Here is a 17,371-nt window from a genome sequence, read left to right as displayed (position 1 = left end):
GTTTTGCAGTACTATGATTTTTTTTTTCACTCAAAATATTACCTTTATTCTCAAAATATTACAACTTTAATATGTTATTTCTGTGACTTTGTTCTCATGTTGCTATGACTTTGTTCTGGTAATTTTGACTTTATTCTCAAAATATTTCAACTTTGATCTCACAGTGCTTTGACTTTGTCTTGTAATTTTGCCTTTGTTCTCAAAATAATAACACTCTATTTTCGTCATCTTATTTTTCTGTATGTATTTTTTTTGTGGCACTAAAACACTGTGATACAATTCAGACTTTCCTTTAATTGCAATTTTTAAACACATTTCAACTATTTTGTGCAATTGCAAGTTCATATTTCACAATTTTGACTTTTTTCAGACTTTTTTAAACTGATAAGATTGCGAGATATATGGAAATAAAGTCAAATTTATAGAAATAAAGCAAGAATTGTGAAATGAAAGGTCTCATAATCTTTGTTATAGGGCTGGGCGATATAGCTAAAAAATGTATCAACGATATAATGTTTCATATCGTTCTGTATCGATAATTATTGACATTTTTATAAAAAAAAGATGTTTAAATTTAACCACTGTATTTATAATTAACACAATTTATTGAGACATACAACAAATATTTTTTGTTTTAACAATCCAACACAATAAAAATTAAACAAATATCTAATTTCTAATGTTTTGAATGCATAACACAGCAGCGGCACGTCTCGTGGGCTAGACTAACAAAACATTCAAATGCAACAGCGTCACTTACAGCATCTTGCGCGCCACTGATGACGCTCCCTGACCCACTCCTAACATTGAGATGCAAATGTTTATTTTAAATTCGACTAATATTCATTCTTTATTCACAATCTCCTCATCACAGGCAGGCACAGCACTCATTTCAGCATGTGTTTGTGTGAGCTGTCTGCGTCACTCATAGCACGTGCCTATATCGTGCACTATATCGAACATTTTTTCTATCGATATCGAAGAAGGTGTACCGTCGATAAATATCGATACCGTTTTATCGCCCAGGCCTACTTTGTTATAATAAATATTGGAAATTATCTGTCTTCACATATTTCTGAATGGATTTTGAGTCCGTATTTAGTGAATATTAGTTTCAGAAGCACATGAGCACATTTCGTTTGCTTACATAAAGTTTTCATGAGCAAAATTAGCTCTCTTATCGCTCCAATTTCTCTAAGTGCCATTCATGTGCACTTACAGGCTTCACAGTAATTGCTATAGTAGTTGTCTCGACCCTACATTAGCAGCTACGTATCTAATCTGACTGTTGAAACTAAAGATTCACACCTATTTAGCGCATCATTAAACTCATCAGGACATCTATACAGTGATCAGATTTTCATTCACTGGCTTTTGTTTGCACACTGATAGGGTTTAATCTCAGCACAGATGTCAACTGTTTTGTAGTTTAGTGGTTGGGATGGGAAGAACATTTTCAGACCCCATGACTATTTCAAAAGGTTGAGGTTTTAAAGCTTTTAAAATGTAGTCCCCGTGAAAAGCTGAAATCTGAACTGCATCAAATGGATTACAGCTGTATCAGAACAAGCATTGTGATACAGGTATGGGTTAAAAACACTTTCCTGGTCCATGCGACACAGTCTCTAGTGTGAGTGTGTGTCTGTCCTTGCTCTCCTGTCATGCGGGGGAGACGGGAATGTAGCTGAGTTGCGTAACGCAATCGATCAGCAGTACACCGTGTGACAGTCAGAGGAAGTGAACGAGAAAGTTAGGATAGAGAGAGAGAGAGCGCGATGGAGAAGCAGGGCTTGTGTCTCATAATTCTGCAGTAAATGGCTGTAAACTCGCGGGCAGTGTGCACTTCACTGCTGTACAGCATCAACAACAGCTAAACACAGTAGCTGTGACAACACTGGAGCTGAGAAAAACATGTTTTTGGTTCAATTGTGATGTTGAAATTGATATCAAATCATTAATTTTGTTATGGATATCAGTTGAGGCGAACCCATCTGTCACAGGACGCCCATCTATCTTATCATAGCAATAGCATAACTCAATTCTGACTCAATCTGCAGTTATTGTTTTGTTTTTGTAGCACAGAATTGAAGTATGAAAATTCAGTCAGAAGATTTTTGTGCTTGTCTGTGCAAAACTCTCTGTGGATATTAGCCAGGGTGCTGCTATGCGGTTGCTAAGGTGTTATGAATATTTTTAGGTGTTGCATTGCGGTCGCTAATGTAGTACTAGCTGGTTTCTTAGTGGTTAGAAGAAAAAAATCATCCAAAGACTGTATAATATTTTGGTCCCTATTTAAATGTACACAACCGTTCAAATGTTTGGGGTCGTAAGATGTTTATAAGTCGCTTATGTTCACCAATCGAAAATGCAGTAAAACAGTAATATTATAAAATATTATTAAAATGTAATTTATTCATGTGATCAAAGCTAAATTTTCAGCATCATTACTCCAGTCTTCAATGTCACATGATCCTTCAGATCATTCTAATATGCTGACTTGCTCAAGAAACATTTCTGATTATTATCAGTGTAGAAATCAGTTGTGTTGTTTAATATTTTTGTTGTTAGTATATTTTTCATGATACCTTTTTCAGGATACTTTGATGAATAGAAAGTTCAGAAGAACAGCATTTATTTTATTTGAAATAGAATATTTAAAAAAAACAATCTTACTGACCTTAAACTTTGGAATGATCGTGTAAGTCTGGAATTTTGTTGCATCAAAAGTCTATTTACTTAGAAATGTAACAACACACCTTTCCTCAACACAACAGGCTGCATAATTTTATGTTTCACACCTAAGAATATTCTGGGTTCTGTAAGTTGAGCTTAATCAACAGCTTAATTAATTAATTAATTAATGTTCTTCCTTTTCTTTAAAAATAAGCAAAAATTTGTGTCACATTGAGTCACTTACAATGCAAGTGAATGGCGCCAGTTTATAAATGTTAAAATATATTTACTTTAATAGTATAGCTACAAATTATAAACAACATGATTTTAGTTTGACAAAAATAATGTAATGTCAACACTGTACTATAAACACTAAAACACTAAACCAACTGTAAAACAATGATTTACACAGCTGTACATCTCAAATAATACATGTTTTAATAGAACAATTAATGCAAGTAAATTCTCTCTCTTCACTTCCATTAGAAGTGCTTCACTGTAGCCTACATTTTGATGTTTTTAAAGAAAACCAGTGGTAAGCCATTTATTTTTTGTTTATAGTTATCAACATTATGCCACAAGCGCTGTTGACTGAGCTTAACCTATAATGAAACCGAAATATTCTTTTCATGGCTCAGGTTGGGGTTTGTATATGAACCGTCTCTGATGCTATAGTAGCATTGTATCTGGGTTTGTACCAGCTTTATCCTCCCTGTTGTTACGCATGTTATGAGGATGATGACGATGATGTGCCCTCCCAGTTCCGGTCTGCAATCATTCATCTTATATGGTGCTGTGAGTGTTTGCCGCACCGTTTGATCGCCTGCGCTGTGATTTATGCATCACTCCATCCTTATGTAACGTTATATAACATAACCACCCACATCACTGCAGCTCTGACTGAAGAAACTTTCCAAACTCAAGTGTGTTTCAGGGCACTGATGGAATGAAGACATTTCGATGATTGTACGCCTGTTGAAACACTGACACTCATGATGTTGATGTTATTGACATTTGTATGTTGCTCGGAAAAAGCAGAGAGTGAGCGGTGGGGAGGAGAGGATGGAGGGATGAACAGGAAATGAGGTTGGGTAGCTGACGGTTGTCAAGCAAACTCAACAGCGCATTTTATATTTTACAAAAGCAGAACATTTCATTCCAGTTTCTGCGTGGTTCGGTTTGCAAAATGAGGCTTTTGTTTATGAGAAGTGGGTGATAGTAGATTTCATGGTGATGCAAATTCTGCTTGCTTTTTTGAGATTAAAGAGTTCATTGTACTATGAATCATACTGTACATTTCAGAGCATAATGTACACTTCAGTCAGAAACGAGCATTTATTGAAATGTAGCTGCAGGAATGACTTGTTCTGAATATACTTGAATATGTCAGATCATTGGTGAGAACTGATTTAGATTTGCTTTAATTGGGTATTAAACACTTATAACGTGGAATGTCATGGAATTTGCCAAATTTTGGATGAATAAATCAAAAGTAGGTACACTTAAATGAAAATGCGATATGGACTAGTGTCTGTGAATATTAAGCTGCAAAAAGACTATTTAAATGTGAATCCTGCATGTTCTGCGTGCCTCTGTGTGAATGAGTTGAGCGGTACAGATGAGCAGTTTTGTTTACTACACACAAGCTACTGAAACGCATGTGTGTTTTCAACCTCTGCCGCCTCAATATAGGAGTACATGAACAGAAATCTCCAGTTCTTGAGCATTTTACTGTTTCTTTTGGGAAAAACTATCTTCATTTCATATATACAAACTGAAACTTAAAGTCTTCACAGCAATCCATCAAAATAAAAGTTCGGTTTAACTTGAAGAAACTGTGACAGAACTATATTACTTAATGTAATGATAGTACTACTACTAATAATCGCTTTTAAATGGCTTGTAAATGCCAGTGTGCGAATTAGCGGCAATTCGGCGTTAATTGCTTTAATGGGCAACAACAAAACACTACGACAAACTCACTTATATTAAACACACTTCAACAGGCATTTCAAAATCCAAAATAGGCAAACGGGTGCTTTTGCATTTTGTTTCGAAACTAAATCTTCCACTATCGTCTTGTCTTTCTTACCTCACTCTTGTCAGTGTCTCCTCACGTGATAAATGAAATCTGGAATCCAGAAAAATTAAAACGGAAAAAATTGAATTTAATAATTTAATAAATAAAACTGATTTCATAGGGCCTTAGTATAAGTGTGTTATTGCAAATGTGATTTTATTTTATTTGTATTTTTTTTACAGACTCAACAGATTTAAAATAAAAGCTTCAGAACTATTTTGGGTCAGAACTGTTTTGTAGTTAGAACAGCATTATCCAGATGATGATAGTGTTTAAGCTGTGTTTGACCTTTAATATTGCTGTAAAGATTGCATTGGAAGATAATATTGAGTTTAAACCTGTAATGCCTGACATTTGAAATAATAGTAGGAAAAATCTATTGTTTTGATTTATTAAACCCTTTAAAAAAATAAAGTTTGCATATGCGTTTTGTATAGTTTACATTTATATAGTATGATATAGTAAAATGTGGAGCTTGAACATGAAAAGTTTTAATCAAAGGCCCAAACTGAGCAAAATATGTAATATGGTGCAATTGCTGATATTTATGTGACCAAAAAGTAAGATGAAATTCTGATAGCCTTTAATGTAAATCAGTATAACAGACTTAAAAATTGCATAAAATGTATGTAAATATCAGCTGTCACTCAATATTTCCCAATAAAATGTCTTAGTAAGATGATTTTTGAATGCTTAGTTTTATGATCAAATCTCAGTTGTTTTTATTGTGGGGAACAAAACATGCAATGCAATACAGTGATGATTGAGAGAAGAACACATACAGTGGTGTGAAAAAGTGTTGGCCCCCTTCCAGAAAAAGAACATCATACCAACAGTAAAATATGGTGGTGGTAGTGTGATGGTCTGGGGCTGTTTTGCTGCTTCAGGACCTGGAAGACTTGCTGTGATAAATGGAACCATGAATTCTGCTGTTTACCAAAAAATCCTGAAGGAGAATGTCCGGCCATCTGTTCGTGACCTCAAGCTGAAGCGAACTTGGGTTGATCCAAAACACACCAGCAAGTCCACCTCTGAATGGCTGAAGAAAAACAAAATGAAGACTTTGGAGTGGCCTAGTCAAAGTCCTGAGCTGAATCCTATTGAGATGCTGTGGCATGACCTTAAAAAGGCGGTTCATGCTCGAAAACCCTCCAATGTGGCTGATTTACAACAATTCTGCATAGATGAGTGGACCAAAATTCCTCCACAGCGCTGTAACAGACTCATTGCAAGTTATCGCAAACGCTTGATTGCAGTTGTTGCTGCTAAGGGTGGCCGAACCAGTTATTAGGTTTAGGGGGCATACACTTTTTCACACAGGGCCATGTAGTTTTGGATTTTGTTTTCCCTTAATAAAAACCTTCATTTAAAAACTGCATGTTGTGTTTACTTGTTTTATCTTTGACTAATATTTAAATTTGTTTGATGATCTGAAACATTAAAGTGTGACAAACATGCAAAAAAATAAGAAATCAGGAAGGGGGCAACACTTTTTCACACCACTGTAAATGTTCTGCAAAATTTTGATATTCATATTTTAACATGATTTTACTAAAAAAAAATATACATATAAAGTATAATATAAAAATATAAATATAACTTATGTTTTTAGACTAAGACCTTTTACTTCCTAAACTATCAGACAACACAAGGTATGTATTAATGTACAACAGGTTTTTCAGCAGTTTTGATCATTTAAAGGCCTTTATGGGGTTAAAGGTGTGTCATTTCTGTGCCATAAATGGTGTCAAACAGAAATGCAAAAATAAATAAATAATACAATTGTTTTCGAACAGGTTTCCCAAATTCTTCCACCATCTGCCATTGGTCGATCAAACTGACTCTCGGTGTTGGTTATCACAACATGTAAAAAGCCAAACATCAAATAATAACATCATTTAACCGTGTTAATAAATCAACATCATAGAGCAACAGATGATGTGGCCAAATTGTGTTAGTCTGTGCATGTGTGTGTTTTTCTCTCTCTGGGCAAATCTGGCTCAGAGAACGTCAAACTCCTGTGAACCCATCAGGTGTTGAGTGTCAGACTGAATGAGTGATTGCACAAACAGATGGACTCGCTCGTGTCGTTTTGGGAGAACAAAGGAAATGGCCTTGAATTAGCCATTCTTCGCCTCCGCCCCATATATGACCAGCGTTTTGCTCCAGACGCATTTGAGAAAGCAGAAAGATCAATCTTGTCAATTAGAGATGGGCCTGTAAGCCCACTTCCTGTCAGACGCAGCATGCTGTTGCGCTCTGGAGACGCGGTCCTCAAAAGCAGGCCGAGTGCACACATATGAAAAGACCTGCCGTGTGAACCACCTGGCACAGGTGTCTGCCGGGAGATGGACTCTGATGCTGAGCGTTTCATCTCGGCTCCAGCGGTTTCATATTCTCTGCCTCGGTTTGGCTTATTGATCTGAAAGCCAGCAGGTGGGAGGTCTCTCATCCAGCCCTCCATTTGGGCACTTTGCTCACTGGTGCTGGAGAGGATCGAGTCCTGTGGTATTGATCAAAGGGAAACACGTGGTGTGTGTGTGTGTGTGTGTGTGTGTGCTGGTATGTCTGTATCCAACATACTGCTGTCAGAAGAGGATGAACAGTCCAGCTGAGATGAGAGAGGAAGAGTGTGTTCGATTATAATTAACATTCAGTTCAAACTACACATTTGAAGTGCTTCACACATGCAACATGGCACATTAGTGCCGGAGTTAATTAATAAAACAATGAAAAATAGAGTCTTGCGCAGGAAGGTGCCACTCAAATCTTTGTAAAAAGCGAAATTTAAAATTCTGTGTCGGTCAATCAGCCTTCCAGGTTTAGTGCAAGCCTGAGGAAGGTTGATTGACTTAAACTTTACTAAGCTAATAGAATTTAGTGAGAATGCAAGTGATTGAGATTTATACATTGTTTGAGCTTAAAGTAGATTTCAAATGAAAATAAAAGCATAATGATGCTACTGCAACATATGCATCTTAAACATGCATCTTAAGTTGACTATTTATTTAGAAAGCAGGAAGACTAGATTTAGAAAGTGGGAAGACGTGTGTGTGTTTGTGTGTGTGTGAAGTTTGGGGTCAGTAAGAATTTTGCATGTTTGAAAGAAAGAAAAATTTTGTTTGAAAAAAAATTAATTTTTTTTCAAAAAAAATTTTTTTTTTTTTTTTTAGCAAGGATGTATAAAATTGATCAAAAGCCATTTGATTTCCATTTAAATAAATCCTGTTCTTTTTAACTTTCTGTTAATAAGTATAATAATAAGAAATGTTTCTTGAGCATCAAATCATCATATTGGAATGATTTCTGAAGGATCATGTGATACTAAAGACTGGAGTAATGATGCTGGAAATTCAGCCTTGATTACAGGAATACATTACATTTTAAAATATATTAAAATAGAAAACTATTATTTTAAATTGTTATAATAAATCACGTTATTAAAGTTTTTACTGTATTTTTGATCAAATAAATGCGACCTTAGTCTGCAAAAGAGGCTTTTTACAAAAACATTAAAAAAATCTCACTGACCCCAAACTGTTGAACGGTACCTTATTTTTCTTCAAATTTACCCCAAAACATTTGTAAACAAAGTGTGCATGTTTTGATTGACAGCTGTAGGTAAGTTTTGGGACAGACAGACGTGAAGGTTGTAAGACATGCACGGTTGTTGATCGATGCCTTTCCAAATATCAGGCAGATATCAGCCAATTAATCATCCTGGCCAATATATCAGTGTATCAGTGTATAATGTGCAGTATAATAATAGCACACAAACAGAGACAGTGTTTACACATAATCTCTGTCTGATCTGTTTGGGAAAGATCCAGAGTCATTTGGCTGATGCTGTCATTGTGATTTATGAAGGCAGATTGCAGTATCTGATCGTGTGTGTGTGTGTGTGTGTGATGGGGAGGAGAGACTCGTGATAGCGTCTATATGAAGCAGGAAGTTGATTTCATTACACACACGGTGAGCAGGTTCAGGCCCGGTGAATCCCCGTGTCCAATATAGAAATTCACTCAATTTTTTCTGGTGTTTTATTAATGTTTTATAACCAACCCATTTCATTGAACAGTAAATAAATACATGGGACTTGAAATATTGATTTGAGTTGAAATTCTTTTATTATGTGTGAAGGAAAATGTTCTATCTCTTGTATTATAATTCATATCTCTTGGCGTGATAAAAGAGATATGAAACTAGCTATGAAATAGTTAGGACATTGGTTACTGTGGGCAAAGGTCAGGTTTGCGTAATTATACAGAAATATTTGACCACACAATTACTCCTTTGAGCATTTACAGTCAATTATTCCAGAGAGCTGTGTGATAAGATACTTAGTAAGGCTATAGAGTTAATTCAAATTAAACCTCAATCATGATATGAATATATGTGCTGTGCTGCGTGTTACATAGTGAAGTGCAGCACTGTGTTCATTTACACGTGAGCAGCTCATGATCCACCAGTGTTTTCAGCTCAGAGCGGGTTAGTTCACAGTAAATGCTGCTCCACACAAACTCCATCTACATCTGTATATAAAATAAAAGTTTAAGAGTTTAACATTTAAAAAAGAAGAAATTAAGATGTATATTGGTATTGGTAAATATTAAATATTGTAATTTTACAGTAGTATTAATAATAATAATAATCTTCGTATTCTTCGTATTATTATTATCATTTTTGAGTGTTCCATTTGTAATATTTAGTAATAGCCATGTTTATATTTTTATTTAATATTAATATATATTATAAAAATTGTTGTTGTTGTTTAATGTTTGACCATTTGAAAATAAATAAAATAGTAAAAATTGTATTTAATTGAATAATTATAAGTATTGTAATCTTACACTTGCCATATAAAATAAAAAATATTTTAAATTATATTTTTATTAAATACTAATTTCTGTATAAATAATAATTAAATAATTAATATTGTTTGACATTTTAAAATTAATTAGGACAACAATAATTATTAGTAATGCAATTTTACAGTTGTAAATTATATTATTTTTCTTAAACACTCTTTTTTTCATTATACAGTGAAATATTACAATAGTAATATTTCTTATTTTGTTTCTTCATTATTTATAAATAATATATTTTTTTCTTAAATACGCTTTTCTATTTAATAATAATTGCTATTGTTGTTGTTATTGTTGTCGATGTTTAATATTTAAGTATTTTAAAATAAATTGACATCCATAAATATTACAAATATTGTCATTTTTATTTGATAATATTTTATAGCCGATACATAATCAAAAAATGTTTGCCAAATTGTGCAGCCTTACACACAAGCAGCAAACCTGTAAAACTTTTTAAAAATTGCAATCGCTGTTCCACTCCTTATCACCCCCTACGATCGCTCTCTCTCTCTGTCTCTCTCTCTCTGTCTCTCTCTCTCTCTCTCTGTCTCTCTCATCTGGTGGATTGGGGGATTGGTTGCTGTAGGGGCGGAGTGAGCTCTCTCACAGACTCTGCTGGGATTGGCTGATTGGAGCGGTGTAATTCAGTGTGACTGTGGTTGGGTTGTCCCCGTCGCCCCCCTCGCGCTCTCTTTGAGGCAGCGTTCCAGAGAGGATATCTGCTGCTCGCAGGCAGGACAGGATTAACTCAACAACTCATCTCATCTGCATATAGATGCCCAGAGAGAACCAGGCGCAGGGGCTTCAGACACTCGCTGAAGAAACTCTGTTTGGACTAATTGGACGTTCACATTGGTGATTTGTTTTGGCACCCTCAGATCTCTGGCAAAAGATGTAGAAGAGTCTGTTAGGGGATCTCGGAGTTGTGCTTAAGTTTTCTTTAGTCGGTGTGTTTGGTGTGGAGTTGCTCCTCAAGCGTGCGAGATGCCGTCTCGCGAGTCCTATGTTCTCCGTAAGGAGGAGAAGTCTCTGGTGCACAAGGCCAAGGCAGAGGGCAAGGAGCAGGGGATGGTGGCCGCTGCTCTGGGGATGAAGATGAGTCCTCAGAAACCTCCGGCCACTCGCTGGCAACCTCTCAAACTCTTTGCTTATTCGCAGCTCACGTCGCTGGTCCGTCGAGCCACACTGAAGGAGAGCGAACGGGCGCCCAAGTACGAGAAAGTCCACAACTTCAAGGTAAGGATCCACAAAGGCTCATGGCCTGCTTTAATGGGATTATCTTACTAGAAATCATTATGTTTGCATAAAGTCTTGAAATAAGGAATATGTCAAGTTTTTGCCAAAAAATTTTTTTGTCAATTTGTTTGTCAGAATTGTCAGAAGAAGTGGATTTTTTTTTGTTCTTGCTACATGCATAAAGCTTATTGTAGTGAGTTTGATAATCTTGGTAATATTTCTTGGTATAATGTAAATAATATTGGTAATATTATTCTTTATGGTCAATCAAAAAAATTTTCATTTTTAAAATGATTTCAATTTGGCCTGAATTTTGCCATGATTCATTGAAATGTTTTAAATGTTTTGAAAGAAGAAATGCTGCACAGTTTTGTCAAATTAACAAAACAAAATTCATTTAAAGTATGTTTGGTACATGATTACTGGATTTCTTTCATGTTTCATGCATAAATCTTGCTGAATTAATTTTGATTTGTGCTTAAACAAGAGCAAAAACTATATTTGCTATTGGGATTAGAAAAATAAATTTTGGTAAATTTTTGGTATATTACCAATAAATAATTTTGGTAATATTATTATTTGTGGTTTATCAACTTTTTGTTTAGTTTTTTTGCATAATGGTCTCACTTGTGTCTCAATTTTACTGTGATTCATTGAAATGTCGACTGTGTTGTGTTGTTGTGACTCACTTTCAGAGCGACTATGTCATAGCATGTTATGCAAATTCTCCCCAAATGTGATTTAAATCCGTCCCGAGGGGTGTGTTGTTGCTGTGGCAGCGAGTGCAGGTTTCTGGAGACGTTGAAAGAGTTAAGATGCTGTAAGCCGTGAGTCTGTTTAAGACGGGGTTATTTAGAGGCAGTTCAGCCAGAGGTTCTGAACAACAAGTCAAATAAAAACATCTTGTGTTTGCATGAGAGAGGAAGGGAGCGTGAGGGAGGTTGTTTGGGGTGACAGATGGAGAGATTAGGAACTGATAGAGGATTGGTAAACATAACAGCGTTTCCTCATTTGGCTTCTGTCCTCAGCAGGTATTGGACCCCAGACCCCAGCCCCCTCTCAGCTTCAGTTTGTCTGTAGAGTCAAACCCTCACAGACTGCTGACTCCACAAAGAGCTCTTTCTGCTGCTTGCTTTCTCTCATGCTTGCGTTTTCTCCTTGTTGTCACATGGTAATTGATGCTCAGATACTGGATAGCGGCTGCTTTTGTCAGCAGTACAGTGAAAATTACTAAAGATTCGAGTTATTATCATTAGAAGCATAGAACCAGCTGTGTTTACACTGAACATTCTTATACTAGATATCACGTCGCCTTCCTTGTAATATAAAAGAGTTCATATATATATAAGCAAGGCTTTCTTTTGATAATCCAGTAAGCATCATGCTTTTCTTTGTCATCTTTTCCATAACCTGCTAAAATCCCCCAGCTCTGTAAATATCCAATCATTTAAATTCCTCAGACCTCTTTTATATGTAAATAGGGCACTTCTCATGTTGATGTCAGTGTGATGTACAGTGATTTCATCATCTACTGTAAGATGGTTCTGCTGTTAGGATAGTAAACCCTGCCAGTTCCTGCTACTAGACCTGAAGGGCTCTCAGAGAGCCAGGGGCCCGTCCCATAGGAGCGTTTATATACGCATCTGATTGGATGAGCTGTTACCTGGTGGAGAGGAGAGAGCAAGAGAGCAGGGCTTTCCTCCTGATTAATGCCCTCTCTCTCTCTCTCTCTCTCTCTCTCTCTCTCTCTCTGGCTGTTGATTAATTGTGATTGGATTAAACAGCAGTCAGATTTGACACTGCTCTAGTGTCTCTAATCACACAATCATCTTTATTAGCAGGTTTAAACGGCTAGCAGAAGTTGATTTGTATGTTATTGTGTTTTCGTGTTGCCTTGCAGGTGCACACCTTCAGAGGGCCACACTGGTGTGAGTACTGTGCCAACTTCATGTGGGGACTCATCGCTCAGGGAGTCAAATGTGCAGGTAAATCAACACACGCCCAATGCAAAAGTACCATAGAAAACATGGGTTACACTTTATTTTAAACTGTCCTCGTTACAGTGTAATTATACATATAAGTACTGAGTAATATTAATTAACTACATGTACTTACTATATGGTTGTCTTAGTACACGATATAACTACAGAATTGTCAAGTTTTAAATAGGAAAAATATCTAAACTCTTTGGTCATTTTTGAGCGAGATGCTAACGGTCTAATCCGATTCAATGATCTATGCTAAGCTAAGCTAAAAGTGCTACCGCCAGACCCGGAGATCGGCTGAATGGATTCGAAAACGGTAAAACTCAACTGTTTAACTCTAGGGGAGTTGGAAAATGAGCCTATTTTCAAAAGTAGTGGAGTGTTCCTTTAAAAGAACCATTATTTTCTTAGTGTGAAGAACATTTGAATAATCTAAAGAACATTTTCTACTCTAAAAATCTTTTGCGGAATGGAAAGATTCCATAAATGTTAGGTTCTTCATGGAACCTTTGATGCCAATAAAGAACGTTCTTTTTTTAAGCGTGTAGAAAACATGTTAGCTCGCTATTGCATACTTATGACTACAAGTGTTTTATTATTATTATATTTGTTATAGGTTTGTAGTACATGTTTTAACTAAGGTTCCAAAAGGTTGTTTTTTGTTTTGTTTTTTGAAGCAATGCAAAAGAAGAACCTTATTGGGTTCCCCAAAGAACCTTTCAGTGAACAGTTCATAAAGCATTATTTCTTAGTGTGAAGATTTTAATAATCTAATGAACCACTATAATGAAGATTTTGTGGAAAGGTTCCATGAATGTTAAAGTTTGTCATGGAACCACAGATGCCAATAAAATAACCTTTATTTTTAAGAATGTAGGAAGCGATTTAAAAAGGAAACAATTAAGAAAACAATTCCTGAAATCAATTAAGATGCTGGCATGAAAAAAATCTAAAAGTGGGGGGTTCTCCATGATTATAATGGTGCACAATGATACACCCTTGTGTTTATCAACGTAATATAATTTGTGTGTGATTAAAGCTATTAACTTCCACCCGCTGAACCCCTTCTGAAGTGTTCAGTAGCTTCATCTGATGACATTAGGATAGATTTGGGGTTTTGTAGGGGTGAAGTGAGGACTCCTGCATATATCTCAGCTGTGAAGCTGGTGCAGAGTTGATGGCGTGTTTATTCACACACACGATCCGAGCTCACATAGGTCAGTGTGTTGCTCTGGCTGATGTGCATGTGAATACTCATTAGCCTGTGGAGGCAGCATAGACTGGCCTACATCTGCAAGAAACCAATTGAGCGCTGGAATGAGAAAATAATTATGATGATAACAGACAGATGAAGACTTGTTTTATTCCTTATTGAGAGATTTTTTATTTTTATTTTAAAAGAATATCCCTCCACTTTCAGTCATTTGAGATTATACCATTTTATTTTATGCATGCAATTTTTTTTCTTTTTTTTTTCTATGCAAAACAGGATTTTTAAAATACATGTTAGGAGTTCTAATCTCTGTTTGATTCAGTTTTTTTTCTTTGTGGTTGGTTGGTTTGTGTTTTAATGATTTATTTATAGGATAATAGGAGCGACACATATGTTTTCATGAACTGACTTCATGAATAATGCATGAAACAATTTTGAAAGCATCTTGTTCAAAATCCCTTATTCTGAGACACTTTTTACGCTATTTGTATCCACCTCCTTTTCTCACCTCTAACCATATCATTCTCTCTCTCTCTCTCTCTCTCTGTGATCCCAGCAGAATCTAGGGCAGTGAAATCTCATTTGATGTAGAGATTTGCATTCAGCGTTGTGATCTGACATGCTTTCTTCTTTTGCTTTTCGTCTGTGAGAGCGAGACTCCGAGCTATTGTTTTGGGTGTCTGCCAGCGTGCCAGCCCCAGTGCCCAGGCATGTTGTGCCACATTGGCTCATGAGAGGATAAAGTGCTCCCCCTCCCCCTCGGCCCAGTCCATCATGGCAGAGACTGAAAACAAAGCTGGCACGTCTTTATAATGAGAAGAGGGGCTGAGAGCTCGCAACCAGCTCCACTTTACACACACAGACACACACACACGCATTAAAATTCAGGGCTCGTCGCAGCACTGGGTCACACAGTGAGTGTGAGAGGGAATTTCAGGATACAGGAACCGCTCAAAACATTCTCACAATGGAAGAAGACGTCTGAGTTTAGCTCAAGATATTTGCTTCTACAATGCCTTTGGGTAACACTTTAACTAAAGCCTGTATTTATAATGTGTTATGGATGCTCCTAATTAATTATAACATAGGCATAATGCTTTACTCTTTGTAGTGCATTAATTTTATTTTATTTTTTTTACACAATTTTGTCATGCATAGGCAAGTAACAATATAACTGTGCCTATGCATGATAAAAGCAGAAAATGTCTTAAGATAAATGCATTATATTGGCATATATATGTTGTAACTGTGGTTTAAGCAGAATAATTGACTCTGGACCATTGAATTATTGAAAAGGAATGCGCATGCAAAGGATGCATTGCAAACCCAGGTGTGCATTTATTTTCAATAATTCAGTAATTTACAGCTGATTATTACGTGTCTTCTCAGGAAATGTGAATGCATTATAATGCAAAACTAAAACCGTAGAAAAATGTTTTTTACAAAATAAAAATGTATAAAATAAACATTAACTAAAATATATATATTTTTAAAATGCTTTTTGCTTATTTTATTTACATTTTATTTCAGCTGGCTGCCAAGGCAACATATCTCATTTTCATTTAGTTTAAGTTGTAATTATAAGTTATAAAACAGCTAAAACTAAATACACTAAAATTATATAGACAGGCTAGACTATATAGGTAAAATAAAGACTAATAATAATTACAAAAAAAATTTAAATGAAATCAGAAAATATAAAACTAAAATATAATTCAAAATATTAACTAAACTTTGATAGTATATCAATGATACTAAAATAAGACTGTCATTTAATATCGTTATATTAAATTGTATATTCTGTAAATCTAATCTAAATCTAATAGCGCTTCTAAAGAAAATCTTTTGGCTATTTAACTCTCCTAAAGGCTTGAACTACACGCATACATGCACTCATTCTCAAACGGAGATGTGTTTGTATGTATGCGTGTCCTGATATGTATCTGTCCACATGTGTTCCAGGGGTCACCTCTATGCCACTTTGCTGAACAAGGGCTCGGCAAACCTGAGCGAACAGATTGAATGCATTAGAGATGTGCCCTCTATTAGCGTCTGTCTCCTCCGCTTATCATAAACCTTGCTCTTCTTTTTCAAAAATAATTACAGTTCTGCATGGCTGAAGTCTCGGGACGACAGAGTCGCTCAAGGGGCCGTTTTTTAATCACACACCGCAGAATCTTTACAATAAGTGTCAGTGGATAATTCAGTATTTGCGTTCAATGCTTTAGATTAGACTTCATTCTAATTCCAGGAGTCAAGAGGGGGGGAAAAAACTATCGCCTCTTATTGTTTTGCGGTAAAAAAAAAAAAAAAAAGGAAATCAGTCGCCAGCTACAGATTAAAATTTGGGGTCAAAGATGTAACATTCATTTTTTTACCTCATCTTAAGCTCTTTATGACCTCAATATTTTATCTTCAAAAAAAAAAATCTGTCTAAAAAGATAAAATGAAGCAGTTCTAAAATATTTTTGGGGAGAAAAAAAGTATCTTAAAAAAGTTTCTAGAAAATATCCCAAATTTGAATTTTATGAAATGAAAACATCATGTTCATGATTTACAAATGTCATGTAAATAATGCTTTTTGCAGCACCTTGACAAAATATTTGTGTAAATCTGTTTTTTATTATTATATCTTTTCAATGTAAAGATGTGAACAGTATGATTCATGAAGGAAGGTGTAACTTGCCATTTTTAGAGTCATATACTCCGTTTTCATACAAAGAGTTGGATTTAAAGTATGAATATTATATTTTTAAGAAAGTGGCACATGCATTTTAAGATAGATTTTTGCTTTTCATCAGGCTTAATTGTAATTGCTCTTTAGTAGACAGTTAAAGGCTGATGAAGTGATTCAGAATGACAGTCAGAGAGCAGAGCAGAGCGTTTGGCCCATTTATTGCAGGAAATGAGGTCTGCTGAAGCCCGCAGGACTGACATTCACTGCCCACTCCAGCATTATGTTTGAGTACAGATCTGAAGAGCGGTTGCGCTCTCTCTCTCTCTCTCTCTCTCTCTCTCTTTCCTCCAGGTCACGTTGTTTTCAGTGTGGCTCACTGAGCGTCCCACACATCTGCCCTGAGCTCGCAGTCTTTTATTCATCTGCTTCTTGTCACTGTTTTTCTGCGTTCTTCCTCTTTTTTTCTGTTTTCTGTCTCTGGTACCTGCTTTGAAGCAGCTGGCCCGTTTAGTAGGCCACATTATATATTAATCAGCTCATTTGCCTAAATTTGCATATGCTGTGCGAGTGTCTGGCCTGGTTGCATGGGCGCAGTTGGGGGTTGGTTAGTTTTTGCTTTTTAAAAGAACTAATTTAAAG

General features: G+C 35.8%; 1 protein-coding gene across 2 annotated transcripts in view; it reads left to right on the top strand.

Annotated features, from left to right (window-relative positions):
• LOC107742958 (N-chimaerin) overlaps positions 1-17,371 on the top strand; it is a 70,488-nt gene that overhangs the window by 46,548 nt on the left and 6,569 nt on the right. For both annotated transcript variants that reach the window (XM_016556048.1, XM_016556047.1), the window contains exons 7-8: positions 10,780-10,857; positions 12,758-12,842. In XM_016556048.1, the coding sequence (XP_016411534.1) occupies positions 10,780-10,857; positions 12,758-12,842 (163 nt within the window). The remainder of the gene's footprint in view (positions 1-10,779; positions 10,858-12,757; positions 12,843-17,371) is intronic.

This window comes from Sinocyclocheilus rhinocerous, unplaced genomic scaffold (genome assembly GCF_001515625.1).
Source record: "Sinocyclocheilus rhinocerous isolate Xijiao unplaced genomic scaffold, SAMN03320098_v1.1 scaffold45, whole genome shotgun sequence".
In the NCBI taxonomy this organism is placed as follows: Eukaryota; Metazoa; Chordata; class Actinopteri; order Cypriniformes; family Cyprinidae; genus Sinocyclocheilus; species Sinocyclocheilus rhinocerous.
This window is presented reverse-complemented; position numbering and strand designations above follow the sequence as displayed.